Here is a 14,427-nt window from a genome sequence, read left to right as displayed (position 1 = left end):
CAAGCTGGGGAGGGGGACAGTGGAGTGAAAGACCAGGTGTCAGGGAGCAGGTATCTTGGGGCCACCTTTAAGATCTGTATCTATGCCCAAGATATGAGCCACAAACCAACAATTGCTTTACAGAAGAGCTCATTGTTTCCTAGGGTTCCCTGATATTTGATATTCTAAGGTTTTGTGAAGAGAGTCTAAGTAAAGTACATAGAAAAGTGGAAAGAAAGGATAGAAGAATGTACTTAGACTCATCAGAGTGATGAGGGTGCAGGATGGGTGGACAATTTATGTAGAAAATGTATTTAAAATGAAAAGATTGGTTGGTAGCTAGAATGTGTGAATGTAGAGAATATAAGAGATGGTACAGAAAAAGTGGTGGAGAAAGAAAAAGAGTGAATAGAAATTTTAGATAAGAAAATAAAGTTTAAGTCCTCTCACCTTAATACAATTAAGTTTTACACATTGATTTCTAGTCCTTTTCAACATGACCTCCTTATCCATCCATACCTTTGCATCTTGCTTTTCACTTAACAATACACCATAAAGATTATTTCTTATAGCTAAGCTTTATTATAGTTTTTTATAACTGCCCTTGATCCATCAAGATGACTTAACTGTTTTTTCCCCCAATGTTTGACATAATAGTTGTTTTTACTTTTGCAATAATAGATGATGTTTCAGAGGGCATCTTGATTCATTTAACTTTTCATTGTTATTAAACACTAGAGGCCCCATGCACGAAATTTGTGCAAGAGTAGGCCTTTCTTCTCCTGGCTGCCTGCACCGGCTTCCCTCTGGCACCCGGGATCCGGGCTTCCTTCCAGCCGCTGGCAGGCATCCAGGACCAGGGTTTTCTTCACAGCCCTGGCTTCGTCTGGAAGGACATCTGGAAGGTCGTCTGGAAGGACTTCCAGAAGGATGTCTGGTCTAATTAGCATATTACACTTTTATTATTATTATAGATCAGTTTTTGTGGAACAATAATACATGATCAAAGGTTAAGAACACCTTTATGATTCCCAATTTTTCAATCAGCTTCTTTCTTTTGGAGCCCTTGTCCAATATCATAATTTTGTGAAACTTTGCCTACACTCTTTAAAAAATTTGCTTTCCCTTTCTTATTCTCCAACCTTGGCTCTTTCAGCACAACAAAACCAGTAAGTTTCTCATCTTTATGACCAAAGCAAGGTCTAAAATTAGAGACTTTATGATGGAGAAAAGAATAGTCAAAGGGAAAGTGATGTCCTTGCCATCTGTTGCCTTTTTAGGTGTTTTTTTTTTCTTTTCTGCTCAATTTTTGAATACTATTTCTCAAGCTTTTTAAAAAAATTAAATGTATTGGGGGACATTGGTTAATAGGAGAATATAGATTTCGGGTGTGGATCTATATGTTGCATTTCACTGAGTGCTTATTTTTTAAATTAACTTGTTTCTTTTTCTTCTATTTCCAATAAACTAGCAAAATCTTCTCTAGTCAGAGATGTATTCATAGAGTTCTCTAAAATCTTGAATTATTAACCTTAAGCACTGCAAACATAGGATTGTTCTCTTAAATACATTTGAGTCTTCCAGTCCTTCCTTTCACCATAAAGGTTGTGACACCTTCATGTGTTAGATATCTGGCAACAGGATCTTTTCATTTTTTTAAGGATGTATATTTTCTCTATTAAACCCTTTCTTTGGCAACCAATATCCTGTCTGTGTTGTTTCATTTTATTTTCTTTGAGGGTGAAGAACTAACTATTTTGTCTTTCTCTGTTCTGCAGGACAGATTGCCCCTCCTAGTCATTTGATTCGAGTGGAAGGGAACAGCCACGCCCAGTATGTAGAAGACCCCATCACAGGCAGACAGAGTGTGCTGGTACCTTATGAGCCACCCCAGGTAAAAAGATAAGGACTGGGATGAGTTGGGAGCTGATTTACTTCAGTGATAGAAGGTGTTTTGCACACCTGTTTATATCTTAGTCCTTGTTACCACATATGTAACCTGTTTAATCTCTTCTTCGTTCTCTACACACTGCTCCTATACCTCCTTCAAAACTCATAAATTTGTACTAAATTAGCTTGATAACATGGCTCTGTGCCCATGTTTCCATCTTAATGGTTCATAATAATTGAATTTGCTTATTGGGTTAAAGCACGACCTTATCTTATCTAAAGAATTTAACTGGCAATTGAGGTGGCAGTGACTGTGCACAATACTGGATGCAAGGATTCTTACACTGCACATGGGGGACCCTGAGAACGCTCTCTTAGCTGAAGGTGGAATGAATAGGTGGCAGGTTAGAAACACAGAACCCTGGCAGAGGGAGATGAGAGTGTTGGTTGCTGCTTGCTGTGTGAACCTTTAACTGTAATTCTTCCTCTCTGGACTTCAGCTGCCTCATCTATAAATGAGCACTTTGGACTAGATCCATGGTCGGCAAACTGCGGCTCGCGAGCCACATGCAGCTCTTTGGCCCCTTGAGTGTAGCTCTTCCTAAGCCTTAGGAGTACCCTAATTAAGTTAATAACAATGTACCTACCTATATAGTTGAAGTTTAAAAAATTTGGCTCTCAAAAGAAATTTCAATTGTTGAACTGTTGATATTTGGCTCTGTTGACTAATGAGTTTGCCGACCACTGGACTAGATGATTAATGCTGAGGACCTTTTAAGCTCCAGAGTGTTGTCTATGGGAATATTTTCTCAAGTCTATGTTATTCTGTTTATCCACATAGGGAATATATGCCTGATCATAGTTGCTACTCTTGGTGATGTTTTCAGCTTTCCCTTTGCAGTGATATTCATATATGAGATGAACCCGGTTTAAATCAGGTGATATGTATCAGCTTGCAAATGAATTGGGTCAAAGATGACTATTTTTTTAAGGCCTATCTCCCCTCATGTAGTGTCCAATGTTGCAAACATTAGCTTTCAGCTTACCAAGAGGCAAGCCAAAGAGGAACGACAATGGGTTTTATTCCTAGAAAAAAAAGCATCATCACCTCATCAGAAATGAAGTTGTTTAAATAGAGGGAAGAGCTGAGGAGCATGAACATTTGATCAAATTATTGTTAACAGACTCCTTTTCCCCTGTGTTTAGGTTGGCACTGAATTCACGACAGTCTTGTACAATTTCATGTGTAACAGCAGTTGTGTTGGAGGGATGAACCGCCGTCCAATTTTAATCATTGTTACTCTGGAAACCAGAGAGTAAGTGGCATATGCAGAATTGCCATCCTGCAGAAACCATGGGCAGAGGGCAAAGTGAAACTGTGTTTGCTTTATCATTACTAGTGCATGGACAGCAGAGCACCACCCTTGATTTTATCCTTTGTGCTTTAAATCCTTGCTGCAAATACTTACATAAAAGATCTAAGAAAGTGGAGACAAAGCAGGGTGGGTAAACACAGAGGGGAAGAAAGAGGGAAGGCATGCAAGTCGCTTCATACCTGAATTCTTGACATTTAGCTGGAATGGTTTCTGATTAGACAGTGTTTGTTTTCATGTGGCCCCCGAGGCATTTAACAATTTCTTTGAGTAAGTCTGGGCTGCCTCGGGGAATTTTATCCAGAGACATCCACGGGCTTAATTCAAGCTTCCTTCAAAATATGTAGCTAAATACAGCTGTTCAGCTAATGGCTTGGAGGTTCTTTGCAGAACAAAGGAATGTTATTTACTAATATCACTGGTGGCATGTAAGCACTTTTGTGTTCTGCCAAGTGCTTTGGGGTGCACCCTCCGAACAGCCATGACTGGCAGGTGGTGATAGTGGTGATGACCAGCAATGGAAATGGGAGAACTCTGGGGAACTTTTACAATTCTTTCACTTTGACCCTTTCCTTCTCTCTTCTCTAATTCCTAGTGGGCAAGTCCTGGGCCGACGTTGCTTTGAGGCCCGGATCTGTGCTTGCCCAGGGAGAGACAGGAAGGCTGATGAAGACAGCATCAGAAAGCAGCAGGTCTCGGACAGCACAAAGAACGGTGATGGTACGAAGCGCCGTAAGTAGCTGTAGTGGCCAAATGGAGGAGGGTTAAGTCCTATGCAGATAGAGGAGCGGGGCATGATAGTTGAGAAGCAGTATAATAGGACCAAAGATCTCCAGAGACAAAAGTGACTGGAGGCCCCAGAGCCAGTGGATGGAGGTGTTCAAATGGATCCGAGGTGTGCACTCCAGCTCGACAAAAACAAATAGTCACTGTTAGGATTCCTTAGTCCAGCAATCCCCAAATGTGGCTCCCAGACCAGTAACATCAGCATCATCAGGAAACTGGGGAGAAACACAAGGTTTTAGTTCCCAGACGTGCTGAATCAGGAACTCTGGGAGGGAGGCCCACCAATCTGTGTTTTTAGTAAAAGTTCTAGGTGACTCTAATGCTCACTGAAGTTTGAGAATCTGTATTTTAGCCTATTGGTGTCTTTCTGACTACCAATCTTTCTGTTACTGAGCATGAGGGCTGAAAATACATCTGCCAACCTCATGAGTCTATGAGGACAGTGAGATTTCAGAACACACTTTGTAAAGCACCATCTGGAGAAGATACAGGTCTGGTTTTTACTGAGTCTTCAAATTGAGGCCTCCCATCACCTTATCAGGAGTGAGGCAAATGATTCGGTTCAATTGTTTTATTAAGCAGAAAAATCTGTTTCATAAATGAAACCCACAATGAAAAATAGATGGAAGTAGAGGGGCTCTAGGTGAAAGGGACAGAAGCTGGGGGTGGTCTGGGGCCCCATGCTCTACTCGCAGCCACCCCTGAGGTACGTCCCACAGAGGCCTAGCCCTCCAGCTAACCAAAAGTGAAAACCACAGATCCACAGTGCCTCTAACTTGTGAGATTTGATTCTAGAAGGCGTCTCACATGAGTCTGCTATCACACTACAAGTATTTTAAAGTATGCCACACTGTAAGTTATTTCATGTGACACTGTTTTAATTTTATTACTGATTAGTGTCCAGAAGAAATGGGAAGTACACTGTATTTTACAGGAGAATCATAGCATTTTATGACAGCTAGTCACCATCAACATCTAACTGTGCAGTATGATTTGCCCTTCCTGCTAGGCTCTTCCTTTCTCTGATTATTCTTCAAAAGGATATATATATATATATATTAAATTATATATAATTTTTTGAAATATATTAATATAATATAAATAGAATTCTATTTCCACCTTAATTTTGCTCTTCAGTCTGCCTGGTGGTCTAGTTCCTATATTCTTTCCTGAGCACCTCAATTGCCTACAAATTAATGAATATCAGTAAGAATGCATTATGTGAACTTTGGTAGAAGGATCATCTCTATATCCTGAATCCTGAATGTAGTTTTTAATTTTGGAAACCAGAGGGATTCATGAGCTTAATTCACTCATTTTACTGAAGAGAAAACTGAGGTCCTGGAAAATGAGAGCGCTCGTCGGAAGTTATGTGAATTATGTATGAACATGGGAGGGATGAGCGCACAGGCTGAAGACGTTGGCAAGACAACCTCTACAACATGCATTTACCACCTTGGAAATCAATGACCTGAAAAGTAAAACACAAAAACAATTTATCTTCCTTTCTTTAACAGCTATTCAGACACAGACCAGTAAGACAGGGATTCCTGCAGCATGACTTAAGCCACAGGCCATTTCCCAGCTTCCCAAAACCCTGCCTTTCACTTGTTCTGCCTCACTTACCCCCGCCTCATTATTATTAGGTTTGCACTTAATGTAAAAGCAATCATCACAATTAAGTGGATGCTTAGAACTAGAAACTCTAATCTCATACGTGTTGCCGGTGCTATTGTCTGTTTAGTAAATGTATTATTGCTTCAGAAATGTTTCCAGGATAAAGCTTGCATTTCTTTTTCATCAGCTTTTCGTCAGAACACACATGGCATCCAGATGACATCCATCAAGAAACGAAGATCCCCTGATGATGAACTGTTATACCTACCAGTGAGTCTAGTCTCCCTTGGGTATTCGTGATTACTTCATTTTCACCTTCTTTGAATATACTTTTGCATAATGTGCAGATATTCTGATTATCTGTCACAATGAGAAAGGGGTAATGGGAACAAGTGAGATAAAACAAAGAAATTATATATATATAAAATCAGGAAATAATCCCTTCTGTCCATAGTTTTGGAATATATTCTGTGGGCTCCTCTACTTACTACTCACCCAGTCAAAGATACACTCCTAATAAAATTTTTCTTACCAAAATATTTAAAATCAATTTGTACTTCATTATTTAAAAACTAGAGGCCCAATGCATGAAATTCGTGCAAGAGTAGGCCTTCCTTCCCCTGACTGCCAGCACTGGCTTCCCTCTGGCACCCTGGACCTGGGCTGGCTTCCCTCCAGCCCCCCACCAGCACCCAAGACTTGGACTTCATTCCAGCTGCTTCAGGCACCCAGGACCTGGGCTTCCCTCCAGCCCCAGCTTCATCCGGAAAGACATCCAGAATGATGTCCAGAAGGACTTCCACTCTAATTAGTATATTACCCTTTTATTAATATAGATGACAAGATTATCCTAACAGCATGACAACCAATTTAGCACTAAAATTTCATCAGAAGGAGTTCACAAAATCTATCATGCAACATTCATAGAGAAATGACTGTGATTTTTTTTTAAATGTATTTTATTGATTTTTTACAGAGAGGAAGGGAGAGGGATAGAGAGTTAGAAACATCAATGAGAGAGAAACATCTACCAGCTGCCTCCTGCACACATCCTACTGGGGATGTGCCCGCAACCAAGGTACATGCCCTTGACCAGAACCGAACCTTGGACCTTTCAGTCCGCAGGCTGACGCTCTATCCACTGAGCCAAACCGGTTTGGCGACTGTGATTTCTTTTAGGGAGTACTAAAAGAAAACCAAGCAAGACAGAATCCTCAGTTATCTGTGAATGGCCAGAAGACTCAGCCCAATCACTGTCTTAAGAGCACTGTTCATTCCTACCAGTAACCATTAGTCCTCTCAACATGCCTAAGGTGCCCTGTTTAGTCTATGGTTGCCTTTTGTTAAAATCTTATTCCCTTAGGTCTTTGCCAGCTAGACTGGCAGCAAAGTTTTGGTAACCAGTATAGCCCTTGATGCCATCTAAAGTGACATGAAACAAAGGTAAACAAGGCCAGGTTTGACTGGGAGCTGCCACCCTGGGTTGGAAGCTAAAGCAACGCAACAGGTTTGGGTGTGCCATACCTGTTCCCTACCTTCTTTGGGCCCTGACCATCAGGGAAATAGACTTTTTTCTGGTAGCACAATCAGACAGTGAGTTAGCTAAGATTCTGTGTCATGTTTCTCAGGATACATATACAATCTGACCTGTGAACTTTAAGTTAAACATTATCCTGATATACTAAATACAGTCATCTCTCCCCTCAACTGAGGATACCAAAATCCACAGATTCTCAACTCTCTTACGTAAAACGGCAATGCATAGCTAGCGTCTTCCTTCCACATCCAGGTTTTCCCAACCACAGGTCAAAAATACTCCTTTCCATTAGCAGTGGTTCTCAACCTTCCTAATGCCGCGACCCTTTAATACAGTTCCTCATGTTGTGGTGACCCCCAATTTCATTGTTACAAATTGAACATAATTAAAGCATAGTGATTAATCACAAAAACAATATGTAATTATATATGTGTTTTCCGGTGGTCTTAGGCGACCCCTGTGAAAGGGTCGTTCGACCCCCAAAGGGGTTGCGACCCACAGGTTGAGAACCATTGCATTAGAGGTTGGTTGAACCCATGGATATGAAACCCAGGAATATAGAGGGCTAACTGTATATTTATTGAAAAAATAATCTTTGTATAAGTAGATGACTCACACAGTTCAAACCCATGTTGTTCAACAGTGAACTGTAAACCAAAAAAACCTAGTATGTTTTTAGCGGCTGACATAGGAATCACTTGAAAAGCGCTTTTCAAATGAAATTTCAGTTGTGAAGGAACCATTGCTCCCAGGAGAAATACAGGGTCAGGTTTCTGTGAGACTCTGGTCACAGCACTTTTAGCAACTGATCAATATGTAACCCTGTTTTTTGCATGTTTCTGTTTAATGATACCTTATTTAATATATACTGTTGACTCATTAACATTGAATTTCAAGCCAATATCACTATAATCATGCTGAAACAAAACTTATCTAACCTGTATTTTCACATCACAGCCTTCTTATACTCGAAACACTAGACAGCACTTTAGCACTATACTCAGCAAATTCACCACCAAAACAGCAAATTCAAAAAAAAAATGTGGAAAAAAAATGTGGCACTAAATAGACCCCAGAAAGGATAGCTGTTCACAGCATGAGCACTGAAACCAAGAGTCAGAACCTTGCCTGTTCAAACTCAGCTGGAACATGCATGGGCACTTAAAGTTTTTTGTCGCTCTGCTCATGGCTGCAATTAACCGTTAAGTGCTGAGGAATATTGATTTTCATGTTATAAATGCTTGCAAGTAGGAGAAATAATCAACACAAACTCCATGAAAAATGGGGATTGACAGTCCCGGTGGTTCTAAAGTTCCTCATTTTTCCTTTTCTCCTTCTTCCTGTTCACCTAGGTGAGGGGCCGTGAGACATACGAAATGCTGCTGAAAATCAAGGAATCCCTGGAACTCATGCAGTACCTTCCCCAGCACACGATTGAAACATACAGGCAGCAGCAGCAGCAGCAGCACCAGCATTTACTTCAAAAACAGTGAGTGTGTCCATGTGTCATTTTAGAAGGCATTAATTAGAGTGACTATGACATTAACATGATCAGTGGGTGATGCAGAAGATGAGGTTGTGAGACAGCAGGACATGATAGGATTCAATGAGATAGTGTGGGGTACTAGTTTCAGCAATTTTCTATGCTTCTTATCATAACCTTCCCTTTGAGAAGTTCCACCTATATTCTGAAATTGAATTCAAATTATTTCAATTGAATTACAAAGAAACTCATACTAACAAAGTTAGTTCTCTTCTCTCTATCCCTATCCAAACACATCTGTCAGTATAAGAATTTTGACTATGCACAATATTTGAGCAATAATGTGTATATTTAAAAACATGTAATCTTCCTGCACCCCAGTGAGTTATCTTGTACCTCTCCTGGGATGCACACAACCCACATTTGGGAAAACCATCATAGAGTAGGGATAGCACATAGGTTTTACCATAAGTGGCTTCCTTGAGTGCTGTGTTGGGGAGAGTTCTGAAACCCAGTGCATGTTCCTTGGGAAAATGTCTATATGCAGAAGAACAAAGTCACATCATATTGCCATGTTTTAGCATCCTTGTTCTAGGTTACCTTCCAGCAATATATTATTGCATAAATTGGGCCAGATTTTGGATCCATATATACATACATATACATACATATATATACATATATATGTGTGTGTGTATATATATAAATTTTTACCTTGACTCTTGGATCTTTGATGATGATAATTGTTTTAAGACTAACAAGAATAGAACAGCTCTTATAAAAGGAAGGGAAGTTGGTGAATCAGGACTTTGCTTATACTTAGCCCTCTGTAGTTAAAAATAATTACTTGTTAGCTTAATTAAGATACTGTGTCTGTACTGGAAGTATTGCCAGAGTCTCTGTAGATATATATGTAAAATATATACATTTTGGCCCATTTGAGTAATTCAAACATTTGACTCTTACTCTTCAGGCAAAAAGAAATGAAGCCAAAATAATCTTGCCAAAGCCAAATATTATCTTCTGCAGTAGAAATGTACATGAACAATATATAATATTTTTTCTGATATATTATTAGCTAATCATAGAGAGATAGCTATGGAAAGTATAATCAGAAGGGTTTGTTATTCTTTTTAATCAACATAATTGCAGTTGATGATGTTGGACTGCTTCTCTCATAGTCAGGAGGCATCCTCTAAGCCTTGTTGGCTGTGAAGCTTGGGGTTGGCAGTGGAAGAATAGAAAGATGTGCTCTTTCTTTAAAGGAATTTAGGCTCTGGAATGTTTAAGAAACTTTTTGCCTGGAAGGAGCTCACCATTTACTTGTAGTTTGAGAGTTTTGCAAATCATAATTCCAAGGTTTTAAATAAGGCTGAGTGGAAAGGCTAATCACGGGGTTTCTTGGGGACACAGAGTATTCCAAAGGAGAATTAGAACACAAAGTTGCAGACAAAATTCCCATCACCAATCCAATAGATTCTTTAGGATATATGTTAATATATGCAATTTCTTATAAAATCATTCAACAGGGATGAAAGAAACAGACCTGTAACATCCTTTACAAATCTAGAGGGAATAAGAGCCTTCCCCATGTCATATCATGGTATTAAGAAACTCTCCCAAATCACCTCCAGTTCACTCTGGACATGTTTAGCTCAGTGAAAATAACTGCAGAATGACACAGTAGCATATCATGCTGACCTAGTTGCTCTACGATTCTCTTTTTGGTCTTTTCTCTAGTTAACAGGAAGAGAATTGTCAGGCCAAATTGATACCTATTAAATGGTGTTGTTGAAGAGATCTGACCATCTAGCTCAGAGTTGGCAATTTGTTTTTCTATAATGCACCAATAGTAAATACCATAGCCTCTCTGGTCTATATGGTCTTCTGCAGCTACCCAGTTCTGTCCTTGTAGTATAGACACCACAGCAGCCAATATGGAAACAAGTGAAAGTCTGTTACAACAAAACTTTCCTTAAGGGCCACTGAAACTTGAAATTCATGTAATTTTCACATCATTAAATATTCTTATTCTTTGAATTTTTCCACCTTTTAAAAATGTAAAAAACATTCTTTGCTCATGGGCCAGATTTGGCCCATTCACTGTGTTTTGCAGGCCTTGTTCTAAATGAGTGCCTCTTCCTTCTTGAGGCTCGGATGTTTTAATAGGAATATTTTGAAGCTAATATGTGTATTCTGAAATAGAGAGGTATTAAAAGGTTTTAGGAAATTTTAAAGTGATTTTTAAGGTAACATTTCAATATCTAACAAAATGGCAGCCTTTATCAGAGATTTCTTTTGTCCCAAAAGGTTAGGCACACCCATCCAGACTCAAAATAATGCAACCCCATTATCAGCTAAGACTGGAATAGTTGACTTGATTCATGTAGCAAACTATCAGCGAAGATCTGTTGCATGAAAGCATTCAGAATGGACACAGGAAAGATGGGGTTTCTGCCTTCCCATAGCTTTACAATTTCGTGATAAATTCATAACCAGAACACCTTTTGAATTTTAAGAAAGCTCTGGATATTTATTCTCAGCATCATGTAAATCAGAACAATTTTAAACAGCTTCTCTAGATCATACAATAAGGGGAATTGTTTGGTATAATAGTTTTAGAGACTTAATAAGCCAGGGGGATCTACCTCGTTCAGTCGAGGACAGGTGCTATGTGTGTTTGTATATGAGAATACATTGTCTGGTGTCCTTCATATGATCAGTTATCCAGTGCTTATTGTCTGACTGGCTGGCATTGGTCTAAAGGGAAATTATTTTCCAATTCCTAATTCATAAAACAATCCATTTCATCAAAGAAAAAAGGCATCTTAAAATTGTATTATTTTAAAAGCCCAAAAGATTTTAGAGACACATAGTGACTTTTTTGCATGTGTGGCCACAGATACGTAGTGAGAACAAGTAGACTCATAATTACCTGGGGTGTCCATTTACAGTATCATTGCATGTATTCGAGTTGTTATCTCTCAGTTTTGTAAGAGCTATAACTTGTGCATGAAAATCTAACAGACTGCAAAATGAAATCTTTGCAAAATATAGACATTTGGTCTAATTTTTCCTTAGTTACATTATACAATATATATATAATATATATATGAGTTTCTACAGAATGAGCTCATTTTAATACAAATATGTATTAAATATGAGGAGCACTTAGTATTTTCTTTTCCTTTATGATCACTTGATGATTGTAGCTCATTAGATACATATATATATAGGTGTATATATATGTATATTGCTTTTCAATGATTGATATGCATTTATATAAATTCTCCAGTTGCTGTACTCTTCGGCTGAGTTTTTTTCAGCTCTTTTATTTTCATGCAAATCTCCCAGAAAGAGCATGAATAACTAGACAAAGAAAAATGGAAATCTAGTTCTCTGGTAATCATTTAAAAATAACAAATCAGCTTGGAAATGCCTTCAATAGCCTGTGATTTTCTTTCCAAAAACATAGTACCAACTTTATCCTGGTAAGGAATCAATTTTGTGCTTTTCTTTATAGTAGAGAAAAAATTAGTGGGAAGGAAATACACCTATAAGGAGGCAATAACATATTTTAAATTTATTTACTTCTATTAGATGCTCACTACATGTTTTCTCTCTGCTTGATTTTCATTTGTGCATGGTTTCCCTTTTTCAAAAATTGCTTCCCAATTACCTTCATGATCATAGGCTTTATGAAGGATAAATTTACACTGAGTTTTTGTGAATCAAATTGTTACAGGTATAAGTAGGTTTTTACCATTTATAAATAAATATGATTTTGGTTGATTTGCTCACATTGAAATAAACATGGGTTTATGTTTATAGATGCCAGAATCTAGTGGGAAGACAAATTGGACCCATTTTTGAACTAGACGCCTTGCCTTTATATTTTCAAAGGAGATTAACTCTTGGGTTTGCTCTACAGAAACCACTTAAGACATTTATAGCAATCTTTTTGTGTGTATATTTTAAACCAATACTATTTTTTTCCCATAGTTTTTTCTCCTTGGCTTCCATTCTGATATCAGACAAACATCACTGTTAAAATTTTACTTAGCCTAACTCTTTATTTCCCAGGGCAAATTATTTTTGAGTTTCTGCAGAATGAACTCATTTTAATACAAATATGTATTAAATATAAGGAGCACTTAGTATTTTCTTTTCTTTTATGATCACTTTATGATTGTAGCTCATTAGATACAGGTCAGAGAATATTAGAGTAGAGCATGATCTTCAAGACCATACTTCTAATACTTCTAATACCTTCACATCACAGCTTGGGAAACTGAGGCCCAATGAACTATACCTGTGATTTTATGGCCAGATCATAATAAAGTTAAGATGAGAACCATATTTGGAAGATACAGCTTTCTGCAATGTTCTAGTCTGCTTCATTAGTTAAGAAAGTTGTAATAAAAAGACAAAAGCAAGCATTTATTTCCATTTTTCTGTCTCTGTATCAGTCAGTTGGAACTTATCCTTGTGGTTTCAGTTTAAAATCCTATCACTTAGAGCTCATTTGGCTCTGATTTTCTTTAATAATCTGATTTTCTCAGATTCACATACCTGAGGCTGAAGCAAGCAATATTTCAGGATCATCAATGTAGGAGAGAGTAGAGGATACAAATCTCAATGCTAAATGTGATAAATATCATATTTCTACGTTTGATTTAAAAATCATCCAAATTTCCAGAATATTTGTTTGAAAATGCCAGTTTTTTAGATAAAAAAAAAAGATGAATATAGGTAATTCCATGTGTTTCAACCTTGTAGGTCATAGAACTGCACATGTTTTTTACAGTTAACACAGTTTTCCTTTTTGAACTTTGCCACTATGTTAGGAAGTTGTCAGAGCAGAGATTCATTAGCTCTGAATTGGTAATGAAGAAAAACACCTCAGATTAATTAAATTCAGATCTATTAGATCACTTTTATAAGCTCCCACATCTTACTGCAGAAATGATCTCAATTCTAGGTCTCAAAGTCTGAACCACTGTGGTCCACTCACTCTTATCATAGCTAAAACATGATTTCTGCATGTTGTCTCATTTAGGCCTTGCTCCATGAGAAGCCCCAAATGTAAGGTACAGGCAAGTAGTCAAAGCTATACTTCTTTAGTTGGCAGTAAATTACTTCCTTACTCATTGGTGTTCTGGAATAGTTTTCAAGATGATCACCGTTCTTGCTGGTGAGATGGCTTTACTGAATCCTAGACCTAACCAAGTAAAAATGTCTTTATTCCTTTGCAAGGAGTAACCAAATATGACTTAAAAGCCAGTTGGGAAACAATTTCCAAACAGTCCATGGATTGCACAATTTTTAGCAAAATAAAGGGATTTGTTCCTGGCATCTTTATGGCATAATTGATTTCTTAATTATGCAAAAGTTGCTTTCATGTATTTGATATGTGCATTAATAGGCCAAGTTTGTGACTGGAGGATTAAGATATTTATCCATCTCAATCTGGGCACATACAAATAAATGCTCATTAAGAGTCCTTTACAAATGCATGATGACGCAGCCCCCAGACTGATAAGATCATATTTCTTCATACTTCATAGTTAGGCTAGATGGTAACAGTAATGAGGTATCTTAATTGGGTAGATGACATTTTTCAAAAGATTATTTTTTGTCTCTGAATCCCCTTTTTTAATTAATCAAGTCCAATATGCCAAGCACTGTGCTAAGCACCTTGACCTCCCTGATCTCAATAGTTCTCACCTGAATCACTTGTGGCGTTTGTTAAATATATATAT

General features: G+C 38.0%; 1 protein-coding gene across 5 annotated transcripts in view; it reads left to right on the top strand.

Annotated features, from left to right (window-relative positions):
• The window catches only part of TP63 (tumor protein p63), a 96,455-nt gene that overhangs the window by 65,236 nt on the left and 16,792 nt on the right, over positions 1-14,427 (top strand). For 4 of the 5 annotated variants that reach the window (XM_070406583.1, XM_070406586.1, XM_070406585.1 and 1 more), the window contains exons 4-8: positions 1,758-1,873; positions 3,076-3,185; positions 3,838-3,974; positions 5,833-5,915; positions 8,535-8,671. In XM_070406583.1, the coding sequence (XP_070262684.1) occupies positions 1,758-1,873; positions 3,076-3,185; positions 3,838-3,974; positions 5,833-5,915; positions 8,535-8,671 (583 nt within the window). The remainder of the gene's footprint in view (positions 1-1,757; positions 1,874-3,075; positions 3,186-3,837; positions 3,975-5,832; positions 5,916-8,534; positions 8,672-14,427) is intronic. The other variant, XM_070406584.1, reaches the window with a different exon arrangement.

Source organism: Myotis yumanensis, unplaced genomic scaffold (assembly GCF_028538775.1).
Source record: "Myotis yumanensis isolate MYYU_CA2020_CCGP unplaced genomic scaffold, mMyoYum1.0.hap1 SCAF_2, whole genome shotgun sequence".
Lineage (NCBI taxonomy): Eukaryota > Metazoa > Chordata > Mammalia > Chiroptera > Vespertilionidae > Myotis > Myotis yumanensis.
Note: the sequence above shows the minus strand (reverse complement) of the source record. Positions and strands in the feature narration are given on the sequence as shown.